The sequence below is a fragment of the Medicago sativa genome, chromosome 7 (assembly GCF_051527215.1).
Source record: "Medicago sativa cultivar Bolivia chromosome 7, Bolivia_mono, whole genome shotgun sequence".
Classification (NCBI taxonomy): domain Eukaryota; kingdom Viridiplantae; phylum Streptophyta; class Magnoliopsida; order Fabales; family Fabaceae; genus Medicago; species Medicago sativa.
In genome coordinates this window covers 97,529,335-97,555,356 of record NC_140755.1, presented here as the reverse complement: position 1 = coordinate 97,555,356, position 26,022 = coordinate 97,529,335, and the positions used below count along the sequence as shown (strand labels likewise).

Genomic DNA, 26,022 nt, shown 5'->3' with positions numbered 1-26,022 from the left:
GAGGGCAAAGGGCGGCTGCCGGAGTTTTCCCGACGCGGTGGCCGTCACCTAGACAAGGTGACAATCCCTTTTTTGTTACGAAATTTCCATAAGAGGTCACACATGAAGATTTGTGGTTGTTATTTCAACAGTTTGGAAAAGTGGGGGAAGTGTTTATCCCTAAAAAACTAGACAAATGGGGAAGAAGGTTTGCATTTGTGAGGTTTAGGGAGGTGGATGACGTTGTGGAGTTGGAAGAGTGTTTGAAGGAAGTATGGTGGGGCGATATCAAACTCAAAGTTAACCGTGCTCGGTTTGACAGAGAGGAAAAGGGGCCTTCGGTTCAGTCTCAACCGAGGAGGCAGGGAGTGGAGTTGAAGAACGTGGAACCAAGAAAGACGTTCAGAAGTGCGCCAGCGGAGGAGAAGGGACCTGCGATTGGAGGGGATCGGAGGACAGAGACTCCCACACTCGAGGTTCTCCCGGTGGAGGGACTTCTGGATGAACTACAACATTGCTTTGTTGGCCGTTTGTCCTTTCATATAGAGGCGAAAGCTGTTCAGTCTAGTTTGTTCATGGAAGGTTGGAGAGGTATCTCGGTGGTATCAATGGGTGAGAAACTGGTCCTGCTCAAAGGTAGCAGCAGAGAAGACATTCCAAAGGCAAGGGAGGAGAAGAAGCTTTGGTGGAAGGCAACTTTTAAGGAAGTGTTACCTTGGTCCCCCAACTTAGTGGCTTCATCTCGTAGGGTTTGGGTGCAGCTGAGGGGAACCCCTCTTCATATCTGGCATGAAGACTTCTTCAAGAGGGTGGGTGCCCTTTTTGGTACCTTCTTGGATTTCGATGAGGAAACTATTGGCAGGAAGAGATTAGATGTGGCCAACATTCTTATTTCTACCAAAAGGATGGGAAGGATTGATGAATGGGTAAGTATCAAGGTCATGGGGGCTGTTTATCGGATTGGGGTGGTGGAAGGTTTGTCATCTTTTGAGGAAGGAGAGGGGAGTTTGAAGGAGGAGTCTGATACATCAAAAAACAGGATCGGTGGTTGGGCTGAGGAGGCGGCTAGGAAGGAGGTAGGGTTCAGTTCAGGTGAAGAGTCTGGTGAGGATGAGGGAACAGTACGTTCCGTACATCCTACATCTCTAGATGGTGACTGCTCTCCTAGGTCAATCCTAGGTTTTGCAGGGAAAAAAGATACTTTGGATGGGACTAAGGAGGGAGTGCAGAATTGTGAAAAGGATGTTGGAGAGATGCAGTCTGCAACTCCAATGGCTGCTGAAGACGTGGAGAGCCTTGGGGGGAAGATGTGAATTTGGTAAAAGGGGGAACAGAGTTAGGCCGTGATGGATACTTAGGAGATCTTGGAGGCAAGCAGCTGACAGGTGGCGTACCAAGAGAGGCTGTTAGTGAGACCCACTTAGAAACCTCACTTCAGAAGTCACGTGGGGAGGAGGAGACAGAAAAGGTGTTTTTTGAATCTCAGCCTTTAGTCAATATGGTGGGGCATGCCCAGGTGGAGCGGTCCAATGTGTCTGGTGGTTTATGTGTGAATGGGTACCCGAACCATATTCAGCATGGTATTGGGCCTTTTAACTCGGGGGACAAGGTGGCCCAGCCCAGTAAACAAGACTCAGAGGATACTATCTCTGATTCCTCAAACCAGCAGGAGATTGTTAGCAGGAGAAGAAGCAAAGTCAAACATTACAGAAACCAAAGGACTTTGGCCCTTGGAAATTTAAAATGTATGAGATTTGCGAAGGCTGTTAATGAGGGAAAGGGAGCTTGTGGGAGGAAAGGTGGGATTGGTGAAGGCAGTTCGAAGGACAAGGGGAAGAAGAAGCAAGCTACCAGTGACGTGTTCATACATGGGGGAGACTATCTGATTGATGATGACACAGGCGGGAGTGGGTCAGGTTCAGGAAATAAGGAGCCGGAGAGTCCATTTTCTCCAGCTTCTGGTTTGCGCTTGATTCTGGAGGAACCTGGATCTTCAGTTCCGGTAACACCTTTAGCTAATTCTCAGGGAATTAGTCGAACAAACTTGGATGCATCGCGGATTCGTTCTTTACAAAGATCCAACGGTTTTATTTTTTCGGTGAGGGACAAAGCCATTGCGTCCAGATTGGTGGAAATTGTAGATGAGGAAGAGGCCACAGATGGTGGTAAGAGGCAACAGGATGGTGATCAATGATAGTACTTTCCTACAATGTTAGAGGCTTGGGGGGGAGAGTGAAGAAAAAATCTATCAAGGAATTAGTGTTGGCTCATAGGGTGGATTTTTTGGCGATTCAAGAATCAAAGCTTGAAATGGTTACCGATTCGGTGTGTCGAAGTTTATGGGGTGGGGAAGACTGTGATTGGAAATTTCTTCCGGCGGTCGGGAATAGTGGAGGGATTATTTCAATTTGGAGGAAATCCGAGTCAAATCTTCTCTTCTCTTTTGTTGGCGAAGGTTTTGTAGGAGTTTGTTTGGAATGGGGTAGGAATAAAGAAAGGTGTTTTGTGGTCAATATTTATTCAAAGTGTGATCTAGTGGCAAAACAAAGATTATGGGCCAACCTTGTTTTGTTGAAAAACACGTTTGGCGAAGGTGCGTGGTGTATGATTGGTGTATTTAATGCGGTTAGTCACGTGGACGAACGGAGGGGGTTAACTTGGTGGCTTCTTCGGCAACGGTATTGGAATCAAATCTATTTAATTATTTTGTAGAGGAGGTCGACTTGTTTGACGTTAATCCTTTGGGTCGAAAGTTTACTTGGTACCATGCGAGTGGCCTTTCCATGAGCCGTATTGATAGGGCCCTCATATCGGATAGATGGAGTAGTTGTTGGGGGAGTGTGTCCCTTTGGGTACTTCCTAGATCTATTTCGGATCATTGTCCTTTGTTACTCAATTATGGCAATACGGATTGGGATCCGAAACCTTTCCGGTTCAATAATTTTTGGTTAGAAAATAAAAGGTTTAAAAAGTTGGTGGAGGATGTGTGGAGGAGTCAACCGGCTTTTGGTTGGATGGCCGTGGTGTTGAAATCAAAGCTTAAGGGGTTGAAGGTAGCCTTAAGGGAGTGGAGTAAACAAGAGTATGGGAATTTAGACAACAAAGTGGCGCTGTTGGTCGACGAGATAGCCGATCTAGATGTCAAAGGGGAGCTTGGTGTGTTAAGTAATGTTGAAGTGGAAATGAGGAAAGCTAAGTTTGAGGAGATGTAGAAGCTACTTAAATGTAAAGAGGCTAGTGTGTTCCAAAGGTCTAAATCCAAGTGGCTTAAAGAAGGTGATGAAAACTCTAAATATTTCCATAGATGTGTGAAGGCTAGGGAGGCGATAAATGCGGTTAAGGCGATTAAGGTGGGAGGTGTTTGGGTTGATAATCCGATGGAGGTTAGAAGGGAAGTGGTGGAGTATTTTAGAAAGCAAGTGGAGGAAGATAGGCGGGTGAGGCCGACGTTGGATGGTGTGCCTTTTGCTACTTTATCCGAAGATGAAAATAGAGATCTTATTGCTCTTTTTACGCTCCATGAGATAGAAGTGGTGGTGAAGGAAAGTGATGGAAATAAAAGTCCGGGTCCTGACGGTTTTAATTTCTCTTTCTTTAAGGAGTTTTGGTACCTTTTGAAGCATGAAATTCTTATTATGTTTGATCAATTCTATGCTAATGAAAGGCTTTCGAAGAGTATTCTTTCATATTTTGTGACCTTGATCCTGATAAAATAGAATATTTACCATAATTAGTTTTAATAATTTCCCTGTAATTATGCTGTAACATAATTAGATAGTTGACCTACACTTGTACATATACATTCTATTCAGTAATGAGAAAGACAAGCATTCCATTATCTTACATGGTATCACCCTAATCGATCCCTCTATCTCCTTTTCTCTCAAACCCTAACCTACATATCTTAGCCGCCGCACCTCTCCCTGTGTGCCGCCGCCACAGCCGTTGCGTTTTCTGCAGAAACGATGTCGCTCCTCTCCGTTCGCGCCTCATCATCGCCGCACCGTCCCTCAAGTGCTGTCGCGATCAAAACAGCAGCGAACCTATTCTCACGCGCGATCTCTCATTCGCGTCGTCATCCGATCAGCAACACATCATCTCCTGTATTCGTGCAATTTTCTTCGACACACGATGTCTGAATCTGATCACAACGATAACAACAGCAACGACGCAAACAGTAAATCGGCCACTCCACGATCTCCACTGACCTGCTTACCACCATTCTGGAACCAGACTCCACTGCTATGGAAGCTTGGAATCGTTTGGCTGACATTTTTCAGGACAACCAAAATGCTCGGGCTGTCACTCTTGAGCAAGAATTCTCTAACACTCGTATGGAGGATTTTCCTAATGTCTTTGCTTATTACCAAAGTCTTAAGATGCTCTCTGATCAGCTGAGAAATGTCGGCTCTCCTGTCAACAATCATCGCTTGGTCCAACAGCTGATCTCTGGTCTCCCAGAAGCTTACCGCAATGTTGCTACTTTGATTCGCCAGAGCAACCCTCTTCCAGCTGATGACTTGCTGTCATTACGTAATTTTTAGGACTTATTTTGACATTTTGATAGAGTTCTAAGCAACATTAAGTGCCCAGGAGCAGTTAAAAGCAACAAATTTGGAAGAACTGGAATGAAGCCAATCGTACTGCGATTCTCTAATCGCAATGCGATTTCTTGAAGTCAGAGAGCATGTTTTTGAAGAAGCTGGATCGTAATACGATCCAGCCAATCATGATACGATTTCAAGAAGGGCTTTAAAGGAAATTAGGGTTTAATGAAGCCATCGTGGTACTATTTTCTAATCGTGGTGCGATTTTGGGCGATCCAAAAGTTGCCTATTTAAGCTCATCTCACTCTCAAACATGGGGATTACGATTTTGGAGAGCTAAAGTGCGATTTTAACACCCAGAAGGCTGCAGCGGAGAGGATTTCATCATCTCTAACCCAGTTTATGTATGTTTTAATTCTTTCATTGATTATGCTATTTGTAAACTTAATTATGAGTAGTGATAAGTGTTCAAAAGTGATATATTGCATATGTTAGTTTAGACATTTTAGTGACTTGTTTTACAAGATAACCCATGGAAAAACTATAATATTATGCAATTATGTCATTTATGCTTTTGAACCTTAATATCTCTTTATCATACAGGAAAATACAAGCAAGGAGCAAGAACTGTCAAAAGTCAAGGAATCACGCTATTAGCGTGATATACGCTATTAGCGTATTAGCTCCAGAGAGCTACGCTAATAGCGTGTCTGGAGCGTAGAAGCAGAAGCTGAATTTAAAGAACTACGCTATTAGCGTAGAATACGCTATTAGCGTATATTCTCCAAGAAACTACGCTATTGGCGTAACTAGAGCAAAGACAGGCAAGGGGTAACGTGGCACAATCTCATTGGCCACAAACTTAAACCGCCATGCCACGCTAATAGCGTAAATTGCGCTATTAGCGTGAGTGCAAAATCTTGCCTATTTAAACAGCCACTTCACCTCTCTTTTACCATCATCCTTATCATTCCTTTAGATATTTTATTTACATGTTAAGAGAGAGGTTAGAGATATTCCTTGAGAGAAAAACAAAGCAAGTGATTTAGGAGTAGATTCAATCTTAGATTCATTGAGACATCAAGGATCTTTGCATGGAATCTTCATCTTTCCTTCATCCTTTGCATAGCTTACATGTCTATGTGTAACTATCATCTACTCTTGTAGTATTGAGGTAATCAAACAAGCTATTATGTAATCTTTTGATCTTTTAATATATAAGGTTCTAGCTTAATAATTCAATATTGTTGTTATTCTTGTTCATAATATTTTCAATAAGATTCAAGATGATTTGGACACAAACTCTTGAATTTATAACTAGAATAACAATATATCTTAAATTATACCATTCTTGACAAGTTTTTAAATCTTTGATAATCACTTTTAATCAAGAACTTAATGCTTTTGGACGTTTAATAAGGTTGGACACGGTCGATTAAGTTATCCAATCGACTTCATTATTGTTTAAAGGATTTGGACACGATTGTTTAAACTATACTTTAGAAATAACAATATCACTTTGGACACGAAGGATATTGTAGAAATGATTGTGATAATATTGGTTATAAAGCTAGAATCTGTTAATTGATCGAGAGATTTCAGTTGTTACGCTTGGTTGATGTCTCTGACCTCAAGCGGAATTACTCTATCTCTTCTCGTTTTTATTTTATTATCTGTTAATTGATTTAGAGATGGTAAGTTATTACACTTGGTTGATGTCTCTGACCTCAAGTGGAATTACTCTATCTCTTATCATATTTATTTTATTGTCAACTAGAATTAATTAAACAAACAATTTATACCCAAACTCTTAATATGAATTATTGTGAAAATACTCATGATTAAACGTAACTCCCTGTGGAAACGATCCTATATTATACTCACGTATAAAATAGTTATATAAGATGACATGTATAAACAATATAAATAAACCCACGTAAAAGTTTTTCATCAAAATGGCGCCGTTGCCGGGGAGTAACGGAATTTATCATAAGTAATGAAACAATTTTGTCATGTTAAGCAATTTTGCACAAAATTCTTTCTTGTATATAACATATACTTTTTCTAAACACCTGATTTCAGGATGTTATTGTTATGTATAAAATAAAATAGTTTATTATTAATTACATCAAAAGTATCTTCATTTAAAAAGAGAAGCATTATATTTACCAACATCTAATGCTTGGTAGATATGGATTCCACTTCTTCCATTAATCTAAGAACCTTTTGATGTAAACTAACAAGTTATTAACTTAAATCAGATTTTCATATTCTTTATCCTTTTTGTTGCTAACCACCTGGTATAGTCTCTATGAACTTTGTGTATGTGAGGTACTGTTGCTAAAGAAGATCTTCAGTTTGATCCAGAGATAGAGAGAACTGCTAAGTTACTTAGAGCACAAGCAAAGGAAGCTAAGAGGTTAGCCGGGCTGGCTCAGCCTGAATCTTTACTTTTTATTCCTTCTCCTTCCGGTTCGGTTCATACTATATCACTTAGTGGTTCGTCACACTCTTCTGCACCATCATCTCCGAAGAGTGAACCAGAAGTAGTTATGGCTAATGAAGGTGAAAACAATGATGCTTTACCAAAGTGGTTTAATCCGAGGAGGCTAGCTAATCTTGGAAATCGAAAAGCCAAATCAGTTGAGCTGAAGTCGGGGTTGATAAATTTGATAACTCATAATCAGTTTACCGGTATGGATCATGAGGATCCATATAAACATTTAACTAACTTCTATGTTATCGCCGGTACACTAGGTATGAAGGAAGATGAGGAAGAAGGTATGTTCGTACAATTTTTTCCTCATTCTTTGATCGGGAAGGCTAAGGAGTGGTATATTGATCAACCAACTTCTTTGATGGAAAACTGGACTGAGCTAGAGAAAGCGTTTCAAGAAAGATTCTTTCCTGAGGATAGACATCTTGAAGCTAAAACATCAATTACAACTTTCGCTCAAGGTCAAAGTGAGTCTCTATGTGAAGCTTGGGAGCGTTATAAATCATTGCTAAGGAATTGTCCAAAGCATGGTTTTGATAGCCAAATGCAACTATATCTTTTTCGTCAAGGGCTGCAAGATATGTCCAAGACGATGTTAGATGCTAGTGCTGGTGGTTCTATTGCTTTGAAAAATCCAGCTGATGCTGTCAAAATCATCAACCAAATGGCTCTCAACACAAGAAAATCTTCTCACAACCGGAATCCTCAACAAAGGAAAGCCGGTATCCTTGAACTAGAAGCAAATGATGCAGTTTTGGCTCAAAATAAGCTTCTCACTCAACAAATAGAAGTTATGCAAAAGGAGATGAGAGTTATGCCAAAACAAATTCTTGAATCTCTCAAGCAAGAAGGAGGAACATATCAGGTTAACACTTGTGAGTTATGTACTGGTGATCATCCCACCGATTTTTGTCCAACACCTGGTTCTTACGGAGAAGAAGAGGTCAATTATGTGGGAAATCAACAACAAAGACCTAACCAACCACAAGGTCAACAAGCCAGTAGCTCAAGCCAAGGCCAAAATCCAAGCAATTTTCAACCAAGATATCCGAGTAACAATTTCCAAAGACAAAACCAATACAACCAATCATGGAGAACACCATACAACTACCAGAATCCATAATATAATCAATACCAACAACCATATAATAAATACCAACAACCATTCAATAACCAATACCAAAATCCACAACAAAATAACCCACAACAACCAAGTTCTCAAAGTACTGAAGAAACCTTGAAGCAATTCATGCAATTGTCAATAACCAACCAAAAGAATACCGACGCGTCGATCAAAGGCCTTGAAAAACAAGTCGGACAATTGGCTCAACAAATGGCACAAGGTAATCAACAAGGAGGACCATTCACTGCCAACACTCAACCAAATCCCAAAACATAGCAGTCAAAAGCTATAACAACAAGGAGTGGCAGGGTGATAAGTGAAGGGTTAGGTGATGTTATTGAAGGGAAAAAGAAGGTTGTTGAAGATGTTATTGAGGAGGAAGATATAGCGGAGTTAGAGGAAGATATAGTAGAGATAGAAAAGGAAGTGTATATAAAGAATAAAGAAGAATTAGTTGAAAAAGAAAAAAATAAAAAAAGAGAACTAGTGGAACAAGAGGAGATGGAGAGGAAGAAGAAAGATGTGGGGAAAGATAAAGGCAAGAAACAAGAAGTTGAGAAGCAAGTGGTGGCTCAACGCTTACCATACCCACATGCTCCATCGAAGAAATACAAAGAGCGGCAATATGCAAGGTTTCTTGAACTTTTCAAGAAGTTACAAATTGATATACCATTCTCAGAAGCCTTGGAGCAAATGCCGGTCTATGCAAAATTCATGAAAGATATCCTTTCCAAGAAGAGAAAAGTCAATGAAGAAGAGACTATCCAAATCAATGCCAATTGTAGTGCTATCATTCAAAGAAGGTTGCCAAAGAAAGAACAAGATCCGGGAAGAGTTACTCTACCGGTAGCTATTGGCACAAACCATGTAGGTAAAGCACTACTTGATCTTGGATCAAGCATAAATCTCATGCCTTTGTCCGTTGCCAAAAGAGTTGGTGACCTTTCTATAAAGCGGACTAGGATGATGTTGCAATTGGCCGACAAATCCTTTGCAAAACCACTAGGTATGGCCGAAGATGTTCTTGTAAAAGTGGAAAAATTTGTTTTTCCGGCTGACTTTGTGGTAATGGATGTCGAAGAAGATGAGGATGTGCCTCTTTTGATGGGAAGGAATTTCATGCAGACAGCTCGGATGATGATTGATCTTGATGATAATATCATGAAGGTTAAAGTAAATGATGAAGAGGTTACTTTCAACATCCGGGAAGCTTTGAAGCACTCAAAAGACAAGGGTGAATGTTTCAAAATAGATGCAACCGAAGAAGTCATCTTGACAACTCGAAAGCAAATTCACAAAAGAACACCTCTTGAGAGTGTTTTGATGGACGCACTCAATGCTATAGATGAAGATGAAGCTAGAGAAATTGAAGAGTGTTTGAAGGAGTTAGATTTCTTGAAAAAGATTCCTGCACATGAAGCCATACTTGAAGAATTGAAAGAGGAATCTAAAGACGAAACAAAAACTGATGACCCCAAGGTTGAATTAAAAATTTTACCATCAAATTTGAAATATGTTTTTCTAGAGAATGATGGTACCAAACCAGTGGTTATTAGTAGCTCCTTGTCCATTGATGATGAAACAAAGTTGGTAGAAATCCTCAAAACCAACAAAGAAGCAATAGGATGGAATTTATCTGACTTGAAAGGAATAAGTCCATCTTATTGTATGCACAAGATTATGATGGAAGAAAACTACAAACCGGTAGCACAACCGCAACGCCGCTTGAATCCAAACATGAAAGAAGTGGTGCAAAAGGAAGTTGTGAAGTTACTTGAAGCCGGCATGATATATCTAATTTCGGATAGTGCTTGGGTAAGCCCGATTCAAGTAGTTCCCAAGAAAGGAGGAATGATGGTGATCACCAATGATAAGAATGAATTAATCCCAACAAGAACCGTCACCGGATGGAGGATGTGTATTGATTATAGAAAACTTAATCAAGCAACAAGGAAGGATCACTTTCCTTTGCCCTTCATGGATCAAATGCTTGAGAAACTCTCCGGTCAATCCTTTTACTGCTTTCTTGACGGTTACTCCGGTTACAATCAAATTGCCATGAACCCTGATGATGACGAGAAGACGGCTTTTACTTATCCTTTTGGTATTTTTGCTTAACGAAGAATGCCATTTGGTTTGTGTAATGCACCTGCAACTTTTCAAAGGTGTGTTCAATCTATCTTCTCCGATTTAATTGGAAAATGTATGGAGGTGTTCATGGATGATTTCTCTGTTTTTGGATCATCATTTGATATGTGTCTGAAGAGCTTGGACACCGTACTGAAGTGGTGTATTGAAACTAGCTTGGTACTCAATTGGGAGAAGTGTCATTTCATGGTTACCGAGGGTATTGTCCTTGGTCATAAGATTTCTTCTAGGGGTATTGAGGTAGACCAAGCAAAGGTCGATGTAATTGGAAAGCTTCCACCACCGGTAAATGTCAAAGGTGTTCGGAGTCTCCTTGGCCATGCCGGTTTTTACCGAAGATTCATCAAAGACTTCTCAAAGATAGCAAAGCCTATGAGCAACTTGCTCAACAAAGATAAGTCTTTTATTTTTGATAAAGAATGTCTTTTTGCATTTGAAACTTTGAAAGAAAGATTGACCACTGCACCAATAATCATAGCTCCTAATTGGGATTTAAATTTTGAATTAATGTGTGATGCTAGTGATTATGCTGTTGGTGCAGTATTAGGTCAACGTAAGAACAAAATTTTTCATGCTATTCACTATGCAAGTAAGGTTTTAAATGAGGCACAAATTAATTATGCCACCACTGAGAAAGAGTTACTTGCAATAGTTTATGCAATGGAGAATTTTCGTTCTTACTTTATAGGTTCCAAGATTGTTGTCTATACTGATCATGCAGCTATCAAGTATATCCTCACAAAGACCGACTAAAAGCCACGACTCATCCGATGGATGTTGTTGCTGCAAGAGTTTGACTTAGAGATCAAAGACAAGAAAGGCACAGAGAATCTTGTAGCTGACCATCTTTCAAGGTTGACAAACATTGAGGTGACAAAGAATGAACCCAAAGTTCTTGAAGAATTTCCAGATGAACAGTTGCTTGCAATTAATGCAAGACCTTGGTTTGCCGACATGGTGAACTACAAAGCAACTGGGTTCATTCCTGAAGATTATGAATGGCAACAACGCAAGAAGTTCCTCCATGATGCTAATCATTATGTATGGGATGAGCCATACTTGTTCAAAATCGGAGCAGACAATCTCTTGCGTAGATGCGTAGATGAAGAAGAGGCAAAGAAGATCCTAATGCGATGTCACAACTCACCCTATGGAGGTCACTTCAACGGGGAAATAACCGCCACAAAGGTACTTCAATCCGGGTTATATTGGCCAAAACTTTTTAAAGATGCCAATATACATTGCAAGCATTGTGATGAATGTCAAAGAACCGGATCAATGTCAAAAAGGAATGAGATGCCTCTATAAAACATTCTTGAAGTAGAAGTGTTCGATTGTTGGGGCATAGATTTTGTTGGCCCTTTGCCTTCATCATTCTCTAATGAATACATCTTGGTAGCTGTTGATTACGTATCAAAGTGGGTGGAAGCCGTAGCATCGCCAAAAGCCGATAGCAAGACGGTAGTGAAGTTTCTAAAAAAGAATATTTTCACCCGATTTGGTACACCAAGAGTTCTCATTAGTGATGGAGGTTCACACTTTTGCAACGCACAACTTGCCAAAGCCTTAGATCATTATGGAGTAAAGCACAAGGTGGCATCACCTTATCATCCGCAAACAAATGGACAAGCTGAAGTTTCCAACCGAGAAATCAAAAGAATACTTGAGAAGACGGTCTCTACATCTCGGAAGGATTGGTCGGCTAAACTTGATGAAGCTTTGTGGGCATATAGGACTGCTTACAAGTCTCCTATAGGTCTCACTCCATTCCAAATAGTCTATGGTAAATCTTGTCACTTACCGGTCGAGCTTGAACATAAAGCATTTTGGGCACTCAAGTTCCTAAATTTCGATCAAGAGAAGGCCGGTGAAAGACGGAAAATTCAAATGCATGAGCTTGAAGAAATGAGAAATCAAGCTTATGAATCTTCAAAACTCTACAAAGAAAGGCTCAAGAAATACCATGATAAGAAGATCATCCAAAGGCAATTCATGCCAGGACAATTGGTATTGCTTTTCAATTCAAGACTCAAACTTTTTCTGGGCAAATTAAAGTCAAAATGGTCCGGACCTTTCATGGTTAAAGAGGTGAAACCATATGGAGCTATTGAATTAGAGGATCCAGTTACAAAAGCTAGCTGGACGGTGAATGGGCAGAGACTTAAGCCCTACTTCGGCGGTGAAATTGATCGGTGTTATTCAACGATTTCACTAATCGAACCATGATTTCTAAAAAGATAAATGCGTCGAGCTCATGACGTAAAACAAGCTCTTGCTGGGAGGCACACCCAGTTTTGTAAGTATTTATATGTTTATTGCATGTAGAAGTAGTTCATTAGCACTAAAAGTTGAAATGAAACAATTTTGAAAAACTGGCACTGAAGCTCTGCGCCATTAGCGTATTTTGAGCTCTTAGCGTGAAAGCTCCAGAGAGCTACGCTAATAGCGCAATTCTGGCGTAGGTAAAAAAATTTTGTGGGCCCAGGGGATTAACTCCCCATAACTTCTCAAAACCCCCCATTTTTCCCCTTTTACGGTTTCTTTATCTTTCTCACACACACACACACACACTCAAAACTTCTCTCTTTCTCCATAACCCTAAAACAATCAAACCCAACCTTCAATTCAAATCAAGCATTCAATCTTGCATCTTTCATCTTACATTTGCATTAATTCTCACTGATTTAACAGGTTTGATTCCTTTCCATTTCTTGTCCTTCAATTGATAAAAATCATGTTTTTATTCATTTTTTAGAAATGGCTAGGTTAGGGATTAGATGAATTCTTGTGGTTAGAGACTGATTTGTATAGGATTATAATGATGAAAATCAACTAGAATCACAACTTGTTTGTCATAACAATTCACTTTTGGATTTTGACCCATTTTGAAAATTGTTTGAAAAAAAGGGTTTTAAATGATTATGAACAAAAGTTGTGTTTTTGGTTCCTTTTCATGATTCTTTTGTGTTGTTGAGACATAGATTGAAACTAGGGTTGAAAAATGCTGGATTTTGCTGTGAAATTGCAGGAACAAAGATTTTGAAAATCTGGAAAAATTCTGAAACGAAGAACTACGTTAATAGCGCAGTCCACGCTAATAGCGCAGTCCACGCTAATAGCGAAATTTCCCAGAAATTTACGCTATTAGCGCAGATCACGCTAATAGCGTGTGTCTTCAAAACTTACCCAGATTTTAGAAATTTTTGATTGTTTTAATGCCAAGTACATTGTTTACTAATTCTTTCTATTCAAAATGTTGGTATTTCCTGGTTGTTTTGCAGATGGCACCCAAAAACCAAGAAAAACTCACCGGAACCAAACGTCTTAGAGGCAAAGGTGCCTCCACCTCTGCTGCACCCGTTATACCTAACCGATTTCCAACACCAGCACACAATGCTAGGTTCAAAAAGATGGCCCAATATAAAACCTGGCATGAGAAAACCTTCGACATCAACCCCGTTGGCCCAAACAATCATATGTTGCGCATTTTGACCAAGCGCAAATGGAATAAGCTCCTCTTTCCTGAAACCGAAATTAACACTGATTTAGTGAGAGAGTTTTACTGTAATGCTGTCCCTGATGTCTCACCAGCCACCATTGAAGAAACCTTTTCCTGGACTTCCCATGTGAGAGGGAAGCAAATCCCTTTTGATAGGGATTCGATTAATGCTTTCCTCGACAATGCTTGTGACCTTGAACCATCTCCTGATCCAACCATACCACCCCTGTGTACTTATGCTAAGAGAAATGCTCTAGGAAGCTGGAAGTATGAGCAGATAGAAAGGGATATTATGCTCAAAGGTAGATACTTTGTGAGGAAGAACAATGGAGATGTCAGACATCCCTTAACCAAAGAGATGACCGCAGAAGCATGTTTAGTTTTTCAATTTCTAGTCCATAATGCCTTACCCAGAGCCCACACTTCTGATGCCCCAAAGGCTGTAATCCCACTTATTTGGTGTATCCTGAAAGGAGTGCAGGTAGACATTGCTAGGATCATAGCCAATGAATTGAAGAAGGTGGCTGTCAAATGTGCTACAGGTGCCAAGAAGATTGCTTTGTTCTATCCTGGGTTTATTATGGGTTTGTTAAGGGCCAATGGTGTGACCATTTCTGGGCCCTTTGACGAAGATATTGAGAGCACCATCAATGACACTTCCATTGCTACTTGGGAGAAGAGAGAGCAGAGGGCAGCCCAGTATCACTTTTCTGATGATGAGGGTGGCCCATCTGAGGGAGCTGGTTCCTTTGATTTTTCAGGTTTGCAGACCTTCATGCTGGAGCAGCAGATGCACAACCAATATGTGCGGGACCAATACAACTTCATCATGAATCAAAATGAAGCAATTTATAGAAGCAACGTCGGCATTCATCAGGACCTTTAAAATGCTCACATGTATCCGGGAAATGCTGATTACCCGGTTATGACACCCGACCAGTACCAGAGCTATGTTCACTGGCCTGAGGGAAGGTCAGGTCCTTATGTGGGGGTGGCAGATGCTCAGGATGATGATGAGGCTACACCTGATGCTGCTGAAGGTGATGATGCAGATGTGGATTTGGACATGGATGAGGCTGAGGATACAGAGGATGATGATCAGTGATCATCCTATGGGTTTTATTTTTATGTTTTCATTTCTACTTTCGAACTTTTTGTTTTTAATTCATGTTAAAACTTCTTTTAATCTCGTTGTATTTTGTACTCCTCAAGCACTGTGGTTTTTAGTGCTTGATTTGTTACTTTGGTACTTTATATTATTGTGGTTAAATAATTTAGTTTGTTGGTTTTTAACTTATGCTTTGGATAAAAAAATTTGTTTGAATCTTGCTTGTGTCTGTTGAAAGAAAATTTGCTCATGAACATTAAAGATGAAGTGCTCAAAAGAGCCAAATAATGAGCATACAAACAGGTGAGTGATAATGATATTAATTGTGAGAAAGCGCAAAGCCAAGGTACTGGTTTACTGTTATTCTAGGTTTTTACTTTGAAATGGAAACTTGTATTTTGCACAAAATATTTCTCATCTAATTCTTGTCATAAACATAAATATTTGTGAACCACTTAGTACTTAGTTTAAATGTGAGGAAACCTCAAGTGTATTGTACTATATGCAAGGAGACTGGTATTCATTGTTTAACTCAATTATGTTATTTTAAATCCAATATTTGTTTTAAATTGTGTGAAGACATGGAAGTGATCAAGGCATATTTTTGTTTTTGAGTGAAAACTTACTTGATCACAAATAGCCTACCTTGTGAGAAGAGCGAGTACTTGCTAACCCACTTGAGCCAAAAGAATCGGAGTCATCAATTATGAACTGTCAATTCATAAGCACAATGCTTGATGAAGTTGCCTTTAAATTTTTCAAAATTCAGTTCATCTTTGACGCACTTTAGGACTCTGATATGTTTTAATTGTTGAACCCTAAACTTTCATTGTTAATTCGTCCCTTTTGCCTTAGAATAAGGGAACATTCAAATAGGGTTTTTGTTGATTCAAGTTGGGGAGAGAAAGTAGATATAAATTCTATGTCAAGTACAATGGTGTAATTTTATTTTTGATCAAAACAACGTGGTGTTGTAAATACAAAAAGAAAAAGAAAGAAAAATCCAAAAATAGAATAAGTTTTCAAGATCAAAGTGTATCATGTGTAAACACCAAGGGTTTGAAATGATTGGTAGGAAAGGTTGTGAATTTTTAATGATTGATACAAGAAATGATCCTCTTTGATAGGCTTTTTGATTTCAATTTCCCCACATATGACATTTCTTTTGTAGCCAAGCCAAGTTAAAACCTTTAAAGACCTTTTGATCCATGTTTTTATGCCTTTTAGAAATAAAATTTGGATGGACACATAACTTGATTGGAATGTTAACTTGATTGCTGGATGTGTGTTCATAACCCTCTTTCATTTGTTTTCAATTGTTATCTACTTGTAAAGAAGTGTGTTAGGTATGGTTCATGATATAGTTATGTTTATGTTTTGAATTTTATGATGCATAGTTTGTGCTTAGAACATGTTTCACTTTCATAGTTTGCACTTAGAATAGCGGAGGACTTCATGCTTGCCCGTGTAATCATATTTGAATCACCATTTGAAAATTTTGTTTTGAAAGATTGAGACAATGTTGAAAACCTTGTTCAAAGCCTTGTAAATTTCCTTTTGATTGATTTGTTTGAGGACAAACAAAAAGCCAAGTTGGGGAGAGTTTGATAAGTGTTCAAAAGTGATATATTGCATATGTTAGTTTAGACATTTTAGTGACTTGTTTTACAAGATAACCCATGGAAAAACTCTAATATTATGCAATTATGTCATTTATGCTTTTGAACCTAAATATCTCTTTATCATACAGGAAAATACAAGCAAGGAGCAAGAACTGTCAAAAGTCAAGGAATCACGCTATTAGCGTGATATACACTATTAGCGTATTAGCTCCAGAGAGCTACGCTAATAGCGTGTCTGGAGCGTAGAAGCAGAAGCTGAATTTAAAGAACTACGCTATTAGCGTAGAATACGCTATTAGCGTATATTCTCCAAGAAACTACGCTATTGGCGTAACTAGAGCAAAGACAGGCAAGGGGTAACGTGGCACAATCTCATTGGCCACAAACTTAAACCGCCAAGCCACGCTAATAGCGTAAATTGCGCTAATAGCGTGAGTGCAAAATCTTGCCTATTTAAATAGCCACTTCACCTCTCTTTTACCATCATCCTTATCATTCCTTTAGATATTTTATTTACATGTTAAGAGAGAGGTTAGAGATATTCCTTGAGAGAAAAACAAAGCAAGTGATTTAGGAGTAGATTCAATCTTAGATTCATTGAGACATCAAGGATCTTTGCATGGAATCTCCATCTTTCCTTCATCCTTTGCATAGCTTACATGTCTATGTGTAACTATCATCTACTCTTGTAGTATTGAGGTAATCAAACAAGCTATTATGTAATCTTTTGATCTTTTAATATATAAGGTTCTAGCTTAATAATTCAATATTGTTGTTATTCTTGTTCATAATATTTTCAATAAGATTCAAGATGATTTGGACACAAACTCTTGAATTTATAACTAGAATAACAATCTATCTTAAATTATATCATTCTTGACAAGTTTGTAAATCTTTGATAATCACTTTTAATCAAGAACTTAATGCTTTTGGACGTTTAATAAGGCTGGACACGGTCGATTAAGTTATCCAATCGACTTCATTATTGTTTAAAGGATTTGGACACGATTGTTTAAACTATACTTTAGAAATAACAATATCACTTTGGACACGAAGGATATTGTAGAAATGATTGTGATAATATTGGTTATAAAGCTAGAATCTGTTAATTGATCGAGAGATTTCAGTTGTTACGCTTGGTTGATGTCTCTGACCTCAAGCGGAATTACTCTATCTCTTCTCGTTTTTATTTTATTATCTGTTAATTGATTTAGAGATGGTAAGTTATTACACTTGGTTGATGTCTCTGACCTCAAGTGGAATTACTCTATCTCTTATCATATTTATTTTATTGTCAACTAGAATTAATTAAACAAACAATTTATACCCAAACTCTTAATATGAATTATTGTGAAAATACTCATGATTAAACGTAACTCCCTATGGAAACGATCCTATATTATACTCACGTATAAAATAGTTATATGAGATGACATGTACAAACAATATAAATAAACCCACGTAAAAGTCTTTCATCAAGTAGCTAAATCTCTTAGAGATTAGGTCGGAGATGAACCTATGTAACCCTAATTGATCATATGTTGCTGTGAAACTCTATTGTTTATTAATGAATTTCTAGTCTTTATTCAATTCAATTGTTCTTAATGCTTTTTGTATCCTGATCAAATATAAACCTGATTTTGTGAGAACGAATGACTACTGACCATAGCTTTCGACTTAGACCTAATTGAATTGTTATAATAAACATGGTTAGTCTAAGAATGGATAATCGTTTGTTAGTGATATTAGGTTAACGTTCATAAAACCTTCAAGGATTATTAGACCACCTAAGGAATTAGGGGCTGTAGTTTAAGAAGAGGGTCCTAACTCAAGGGATTGATTAGGGCTAATTTGTTAACTATCGTGAAACTAGAAGATTATTAGTAACAATAGGTGCAGTAACCAATTAGGGGAACATAGAGGATTCGAAGACCTGATCTCATCTCTCTCATATTTTCTTAATCAAATCTAATTCTTTTATTTGATTTCATAAAATCAAACCAAATCTACTGCCTAGTGACAAACTAAAATAAACTTTTATACATCCTATTTTTATATCGCGATTGAATTATTGAAGTTAAAAACAGTCCTCGTGGGATCGATATTTTTACTACTTCGATAGTATTTGGTGCACTTTCCAAACATCTATCAAGTTTTTGGCGCCGTTGCCGGGGACTGTTGATTTATTTCAACAAGGCAATTACGTTATAATTTAGGATTTCTGCAGTTTAATTTTCTGTTTTAGTATTCATTTCATTACTTTGCGTTGTGCAGTGCTACTAAGGTATTTTGCTGTTTATGCGAGGTAAAGTGAGCGCCGACGATCTCGAATTCAATCCAGAAATTGAAAGGACTGCTAGAGCACTCCGGAAAGCTGTCCGGTTGCAAAGGTTAGCTCATTCCGTTCCACCGGGTGTTCGAGAACAAATACCGGAGCCACTCCCAACTGAATCTGAAACTATGGAAGGTGAATGAGTTGTACCACCGAGACCTAAGCTAGGAGACTACGGGTTAGCCACTCATCGCGGTCAACTGACCCACACTTTTCAACCAGCTAACCCCGTCGCTTTCGACATCAAGACAACTGTCCTCAACGGTTTGAGGGACAAGCAATTCGATGGGACTGAAGTTATGAGTCCTCATGAACACTTGAGCCGCTTTGCTGAAACTTGTGAATTTTGTGTGCAACCAGCCACCGTGACTGAAGCACAAAAGAAACTAAGGTTATTTCCTTTCACCTTGACGGGAAGAGCAAAAGATTGGTTGCTAACAATATCAAACGGGACTGTCCAAACATGGGAAGAGTTAGAGCTGAAGTTTTTGGAGAAATATTTCCCTATGTCTAAATATTGGGAAAATAAGATGGAGATCTCTAACTTCAAGCAAGGAGAAGGTGAGTCATTATATGATGCTTGGGAGCGATTCAACTTGCTTCTTAAGAGATGCCCTAATCATGAGTTCACCGAGAAACAATACCTCCAAATCTTCACTGAGGGGGTAACACCAAACACTAGAATGTTCTTAGATGCTTCCGCGGGAGGTAGTCTCAAGAGCAAAACTGATCATGAAGTCCAGGCTTTGATAGAAAACATGGCTGGAAATGAGTATCGTGCTGAAGCGAAGAAGAAAGAAAGAGGAGTGTTTGGGGTGAGTGAACAAACTGCTATCCTTGCTAACCAAGCAGCCATGAACAAACAAATCGAGGCTCTAACTAAGGAGTTTCAAGGCTTCACTTTGGCTCACAAGCAACAACAAGTGGCTGCAATCAAATGTGATATATGTGGTGAAGAACATCCCAACGGTGAATGTGTTCCAGAAGGATCAAGTGAGGAAGCTAACTTCATGGGAGGCTATCAAAGACAAAACCAATATTACAATTCAGGTGTCAACAAGCATCCAAATCTCAGTTACTCAAATAACAACGCTTTGAACTCTCAGATGCTTGCTCCTCCACAACAACAACAAAGAAAGCCATCAGCTCTTGAGGAAACTATGATGAACTTCATGAAAATGACTCAAGGCAACTTTGAAGAGATGAAGAAGAGTCAAGAAGCTGAAAGAAAGAACAATGAAGCTTTTAGGAAGATGCTTGAAACTCAATTGGGGCAATTAGCTAAGCAATTGGTTGAACAAAACAAAGGCGGGTTCTCAGGTAACACTAAAGACAACCCTAAGAATGAGTCTTGTAATGCTGTTGAATTGAGGAGCAAAAAGGTTTTGACACCTTTAGTTCCAAAAGCTCCAAAGAAAGTTGATGATGTAGTAGTTGAGGAGGAGGAAGATGGTGAAGTTGAAAAGGATGATGAGGGTGTAGTTGAAAAAGAAAGTGATCATGAAGTAGTTGAAAATGAAAGGAAGAAAAAATAGAGGGAGAAAAAAGTGAGAAGTTAATTGATGAGGATTCAATCTTGAGGAAGTCGAAGAGTCAAATCTTGAAAGATGGAGATAAACCACAAGTTGTTCCATCATATGTGAAGCTTCCATACCCTCACTTAGCCAAGAAGAAAGAAAAAGATGAAGGTCAATTCAAGAAGTTCATGCAACTTTTCTCACAACTTCAGGTGAATATTCCTTTCGGTGAAGCTCTTGATCAAATGCCATTATAGGCTAAGTTCATGAAGGACTTGTAACTAAAAGAAGGAAGCCTAAGGATGATGAGAATATAGCACTTTCAGAGAATTGTAGTGCTATTCTTCAAAAGAAGTTACCACATAAGCTGAAGGATCCTGGTGCTTTTACTATCCCTTGTTCCATAGGACCGGTAGACATTGGTAGAGCTTTATGTGATTTGGGAGCAAGTATCAACTTGATGCCTCTTTCAATGATGAAGAAACTTAAGTGTGGGGAACCAAAACCAACAAGAATGACCATTACTTTAGCTGATCGGTCAATCTCTTATCAGTTCGGTGTGCTTGAAGATGTGCTAGTCAAGGTTAATGACTTAGTGTTTCCAGCAGATTTTGTGATCTTAGATATGGCTGAAGATGAAGAAATGCCACTCATTCTAGGAAGACCTTTCCTTGCAACTGGTCGTGCTTTGATTGATGTTGAAAGAGGAGAGCTAATGTTGAGATTCCATAAGGAGCAGGTAGTGTTCAATATCTTTGAGGCAATGAAGCACCAAGATGAGAACCTTAAGTGTTGCCGGATTGTCTTTGTTGAAGAAACAATAGAAGATAACTCCCTTGAATCTCAATATATTCAACCTATGGAAAGAGCAATTGATAAGTCTATAGACAGTAAAGAAGTGGTTGAAGATGTTAAGGTGAAAGAGTGTGTTAAGCAACTAGAAGCAAGCACAGAACTTATGCAACAACAATCATCAGGAGACATCATTGACAACAAGTATGGGGGATTGGAGACTTGGAACAGGAGGCCTAAGACTACCTTCACGGATCCTTGTGGTGTATTTGCTTATAAGAAGATCCCCTTTGGAATGCTTAATGGGCCGGCTACCTTTCAATGGTGTATGCTTTCAATTTTCTCTGATACAATAGAAAGAGCTAGGAGGTACTACGACAAAGGTGTGGTAAGGAACAAGCCTTCTTATGAAACTATGGAGCTGAGAAAAATTGGTACACAAGAGACCTTCAAGGGTGAAGAACAAAAGCTTAAACTAACCCATGAAGGTGGACTCCCAAGCAATAAAGAGGGAGATATGTCAAATGATCCTTAGGGGTCGTCATCAGTCAAGCTAGTGACGGTAAAAAAGCGCTGGGTGGGAGGCAACCCACTGATTTAATTTCAGGTATTATTTATTGCTTTCATCTTTTAATTTTTCTTTTACAAAAAACACAAAACGGGCAGAGGAACTTCTTTCAAAAATTTTAAAATGAGCAAAGCCCTGCCAGGAAGATTGTAATACAATACTGATGTTGTGTTACAATATCCTCTTCTCAAAGAACACTTGTGGAAGTCCAGGAAAAAGTCAAGTTTTAAAATATTTTTGTTCTGACTTCACCACATCGCATTACGATTGTAAAAATCGTGATACGATGGTGAAGTCAAACACCTGGACTTTAACTGACAAAATCGTATTACGATTGGGGTATCGTAATACGATTGATGAAAAATTTTGCACCCTCTCTGTTTCAGACAAATCGTACTACGATAGGCATAAGCGCAATACGATTCAAGTGAGAATTTGGAAAAAATAACCGTTACAAAACTGCAATCGTATTACGATTTACCAATCGCAGTACGATTCTAACAGGTTCTATAAAAACCCAGCAGTTGCAAGCACAACCCACTCGACCATTTTCCTAGTGTTACTCTGCCCAAATTTCTCCAGAAACCCTAACCATGAAATTCATCCCTTTTCTACCAATTTTTCATCTTCCTAACACTTCCCAACATCAATTCATTCAACAACCTTCATCTTCATCCACATAATCCAACCAATTCATCCTACCCTTTTCACCAAATCATCCAACTTTCATCAATGGCACCCAAACAACAACAATCCTCAAAACCTTTGACCCGTCAACAATCCAAACCTAAGAAAACAACCACCCAACCTTCATCTAGCCAAAACAAACGCAAACGAACCGCCGTCCCACCAACAAATGTTAATCGGTTCATTTCCGAAGATGCTAGAGCGTGGTTTGATTATTGCAAGGGTTTTGAAGTGGTGGGGGAAAGAAAATTTGATGTGGTAAATCTCACAAAGTATCCAGTTTTCTACACAATGCTTCGTGAGAGAGGATGGGAAGAGTTGAACAACATGGTACCGGAAGAGAATAACAAGTCTGTGGTGATGGAGTTCTATGCAAACGCTCGTTTCACGGAAACAAAATATCAATCCTATGTTAGAGGGAAGGTGATAGATTTCAGTCCTGCGGCTATAAATAATCTGCTTGGGTTAATTGCTCCGGAAGAGTGTGCGGTTCGGAGGTTGGAGCGTGAAGCAAAAAGTTGGGGTGATGATCGATGGGCTGAGTTGCTTGCCCAAATGTGTAGGCCAGGTGCTTCATGGAAGAAGGCTAGGATGTTGACATATGCTGAGTTTTTGCCAATTCCAAAGGCGTGGGCCTCTTTTGTCATTCAGACGCTTGAGAGCACATCTTGCTCTTCTGAGATTCCTCTCAAGCGAGTACTCACTGTTTCTGCTATTCTTGATCAACAACACATCAATGTTGGTGAACTCATCGCCAACAACATTCATATGATCGCAAAGGGTAGCAAGTCGGTCTATGGGCATGGGAGCATGATTAACTGGCTATGTGAGAAGATGCTGGTGCTAGAATTTGAGGGTGATTTGCATACTCCTACCACAAAGCCTATTACTGACAAGACTATGGATGTCTTGATGAAGAAGTACGCGGATTATATGCGGAGGAGAAGCGGTGAACCTGAAGCACCACCACATCATCAGCCACCACAAATGGAGCATGGAGAGGGTAGTAGTCAGCATGGTTCTTACCCTCCGGTTCATCCTATGGTTCTAGAGTATATGTTCACTTCTGCTAACTGGATGAATGAGACCTCTGATCTCATGTGGGTTAACCGTCCGAGGTTCTCCGCTGAGTTTGCTGCAGAGGCACAGATGCATAGGAGGCCGATCACTGGGTCTTATGAGTGGTTCGACAAGTCTAGGGAGTCTATGGATGCTTACTTTGATCGCCAAGAGCGATATGCTGCTTTCATGAAGAAGGAGATCACTGATGATTTCGAGGCAGGAGAGAAGGCAGATGCTGATGACATCTTTGATGGGATACCCGGGACCGGCGGTGATGATGAGGATATGGGACTGGATCACTGAGGGTCCAACTTTTCTTGTTTAAGTGTTTTTGTTGTAATTTTTATCTTTCTGTTGAACATTTTTATTTCATTCCGTATTGTTTTTATTTCTTGTATTGTCAAAAGTCCGTTGAACTTATTTCCCCGTTTGTGATAAATTTGCACTTGTTTATTATTGATGAATTTGTTTGTTAGTTAACTCTTTACAATTTAGTAACAGTTGTTTGATGAAACGATATTCCAAAAGTTCTAAAGGAGGGGTGACTTGATTCAAAGGCGAAGTGTACGGCGTTTCTAGGTAGTCACATACTCCCAGAAATCTCAGCCATAAGGTTCATTGCCAAATTTTGTTTTTTCAATTTACTTATATTTAGATTAGTTTTCCATGCAACTACATTTCTAGAACTTGCATTGTTTCTCTATTATTGATTGGTCTTTGTTAATTACACACTGAGGCAAAAGTGCTTGATCCTGTGAGCCTTTGAAGCCTACCCTGTTTTAATTTGTTGAATTTATCCTTTCTTAACCAATTGTGAGCCGGTAGGATTAGAACTTTTTGTTCGGTGACAAACTACATTACAAGCCTAGAGACTTTTAGGACTTGTCCCTTAATGTATTTTCTGAGTTAAGGCATTGTAGAATGTTGCTAAAGATTAAGTTTGGGGTTGCTATTGGAATTTGCAACCAACTAAGTTTGGGGTGGGGGTACTAGAGAATAAGAGAACAAAGAATGAACTTTATCAATGAAAAATACACACAAAAATGGTGTATCAAAAAAAAAATGAAATTGAATGATGAAAAAAGGGACAAAACACATTGAAAATCCGAGTAATTTCAAACTCGATTGTCCCTAAATGTTAAAAATATTCTCTAGTACCTTTACATTAATTGTTATTCCACAAGGTGAATGAATGATGGATTGAATTTTGTGCTTTAACTTCCGTAGGAATGCCTGACTCAAATTTTGTGTAGCCTACTTATCCAAATATTATCCCACCTTTCACCTAAGCCCCGTTATAACCCTAAAGACCTCAAAAGTGTGTAATGATATTGACTTTGATTGATGTTTAGAAACTTTTCAAGCGTATGGTAATATGTAGACCTGCATGTCGACTGGTAGAACCCTATTTCAAATTGATGCGAGGAGTTGTGAATTGGTGGTTGCGAACAAGTCAAACTAGCTCATCTTTAGCTAAATGGAGAATGAACTTTTGGGTACTATCGTTTTGTCAGGTAACTGTTATTTTACTGTCGTTTGTCACTATTGCAAGCAAATTCCTTGAGGACAAGGAATGGTTTAAGTTTGGGGTTGTGATGACATGCTGTCATTACGTAATTTTTAGGACTTATTTTGACATTTTGATAGAGTTCTAAGCAACATTAAGTGTCCAGGAGCAGTTAAAAGCAACAAATTTGGAAGAACTGGAATGAAGCCAATCGTACTGCGATTCTCTAATCGTAATGCGATTTCTTGAAGTTAGAGAGCATATTTTTGAAGAAGCTGGATCGTAATACGATCCAGCAAATCGTGATACGATTTAAAGAAGGGCTTTAAAGGAAATTAGGGTTTAATGAAGCCATCGTGGTGCAATTTTCTAATCGTGGTGCGATTTTGGGCGATCCAGAAGTTGCCTATTTAAGCTCATCTCACTCTCAAACATGGGGATTACGATTTTGGAGAGCTAAAGTGCGATTTTAACACCCAGAAGGCTGCAGTGAAGAGGATTTCATCATCTCTAACCCAGTTTATTTATGTTTTAATTCTTTCATTGATTATGCTATTTGTAAACTCAATTATGAGTAGCTAAATCTCTTAGAGATTAGGTCGGAGATGAACCTATGTAACCCTAATTGATCATATGTTGTTGTGAAACTCTATTGTTTATTAATGAATTTCTAGTCTTTATTCAATTCAATTGTTCTTAATGCTTTTTGTATCCTGATCAAATATAAACATGATTTTGTGAGAACGAATGACTACTGACCATAGCTTTCGACTTAGACCTAATTGAATTGTTCTAATAAACATGGTTAGTCTAGGAATGGATAATCATTTGTTAGTGATATTAGGTTAACTTTCATAAAACCTTCAAGGATTATTAGACCACCTAAGGAATTAGGGGCTGTAGTTTAAGAAGAGGGTCCTAACTCAAGGGATTGATTAGGGCTAATTTGTTAACTATCCTGAAACTAGAAGATCATTAGTAACAATAGGTGCAGTAACCAATTAGGGGAACATAGAGGATTCGAAGACATGATC

General features: G+C 38.9%; 2 protein-coding genes and 1 non-coding gene across 3 annotated transcripts; 2 read left to right on the top strand and 1 right to left on the bottom strand.

Annotated features, from left to right (window-relative positions):
- Positions 1 to 2,169: 2,169 nt before the first annotated feature.
- LOC146910874 (uncharacterized) lies at positions 2,170 to 5,188 on the top strand. The gene is made up of 5 exons (XM_085729476.1): positions 2,170 to 2,572; positions 2,692 to 3,187; positions 3,284 to 3,654; positions 4,213 to 4,512; positions 5,130 to 5,188. The coding sequence occupies exons 1-5, from the start codon at positions 2,170 to 2,172 to the stop codon at positions 5,186 to 5,188; spliced, it is 1,629 nt and encodes a 542-aa protein (XP_085585602.1).
- A 1,293-nt stretch (positions 5,189 to 6,481) lies between these two features.
- On the top strand, positions 6,482 to 9,740 carry LOC146910873 (uncharacterized). Its single transcript, XM_085724979.1, has 4 exons — positions 6,482 to 6,500; positions 6,858 to 7,315; positions 8,426 to 9,625; positions 9,672 to 9,740. The coding sequence occupies exons 1-4, from the start codon at positions 6,482 to 6,484 to the stop codon at positions 9,738 to 9,740; spliced, it is 1,746 nt and encodes a 581-aa protein (XP_085581105.1).
- Positions 9,741 to 19,377: 9,637 nt separating this feature from the next.
- LOC146910872 (small nucleolar RNA R71) lies at positions 19,378 to 19,483 on the bottom strand. Its single transcript, XR_015020970.1, has one exon. It is a non-coding gene; the product is annotated as a small nucleolar RNA R71 (small nucleolar RNA).
- Between the last annotated feature and the right edge of the window lie 6,539 nt (positions 19,484 to 26,022).

What these genes read in the sequence shown, in the direction of transcription:
- LOC146910873 (XM_085724979.1), top strand. An exon ending in ATGAGGAAGAAGGTATGTTC is followed by an intron (nt 7,316 to 8,425) that starts GTACAATTTTTT and finishes AAAACATAGCAG; the next exon opens with TCAAAAGCTATAACAACAAG. An exon ending in CAAAAACTGATGACCCCAAG is followed by an intron (nt 9,626 to 9,671) that starts GTTGAATTAAAA and finishes ATGTTTTTCTAG; the next exon opens with AGAATGATGGTACCAAACCA.
- LOC146910874 (XM_085729476.1), top strand. Translation starts at nt 2,170, where the DNA reads ATGATAGTACTTTCCTACAATGTTAGAGGCTTGGGGGGGAGAGTGAAG. An exon ending in TAATGAAAGGCTTTCGAAGA is followed by an intron (nt 3,655 to 4,212) that starts GTATTCTTTCAT and finishes TTCTGGAACCAG; the next exon opens with ACTCCACTGCTATGGAAGCT. An exon ending in TGATGACTTGCTGTCATTAC is followed by an intron (nt 4,513 to 5,129) that starts GTAATTTTTAGG and finishes TTTATCATACAG; the next exon opens with GAAAATACAAGCAAGGAGCA.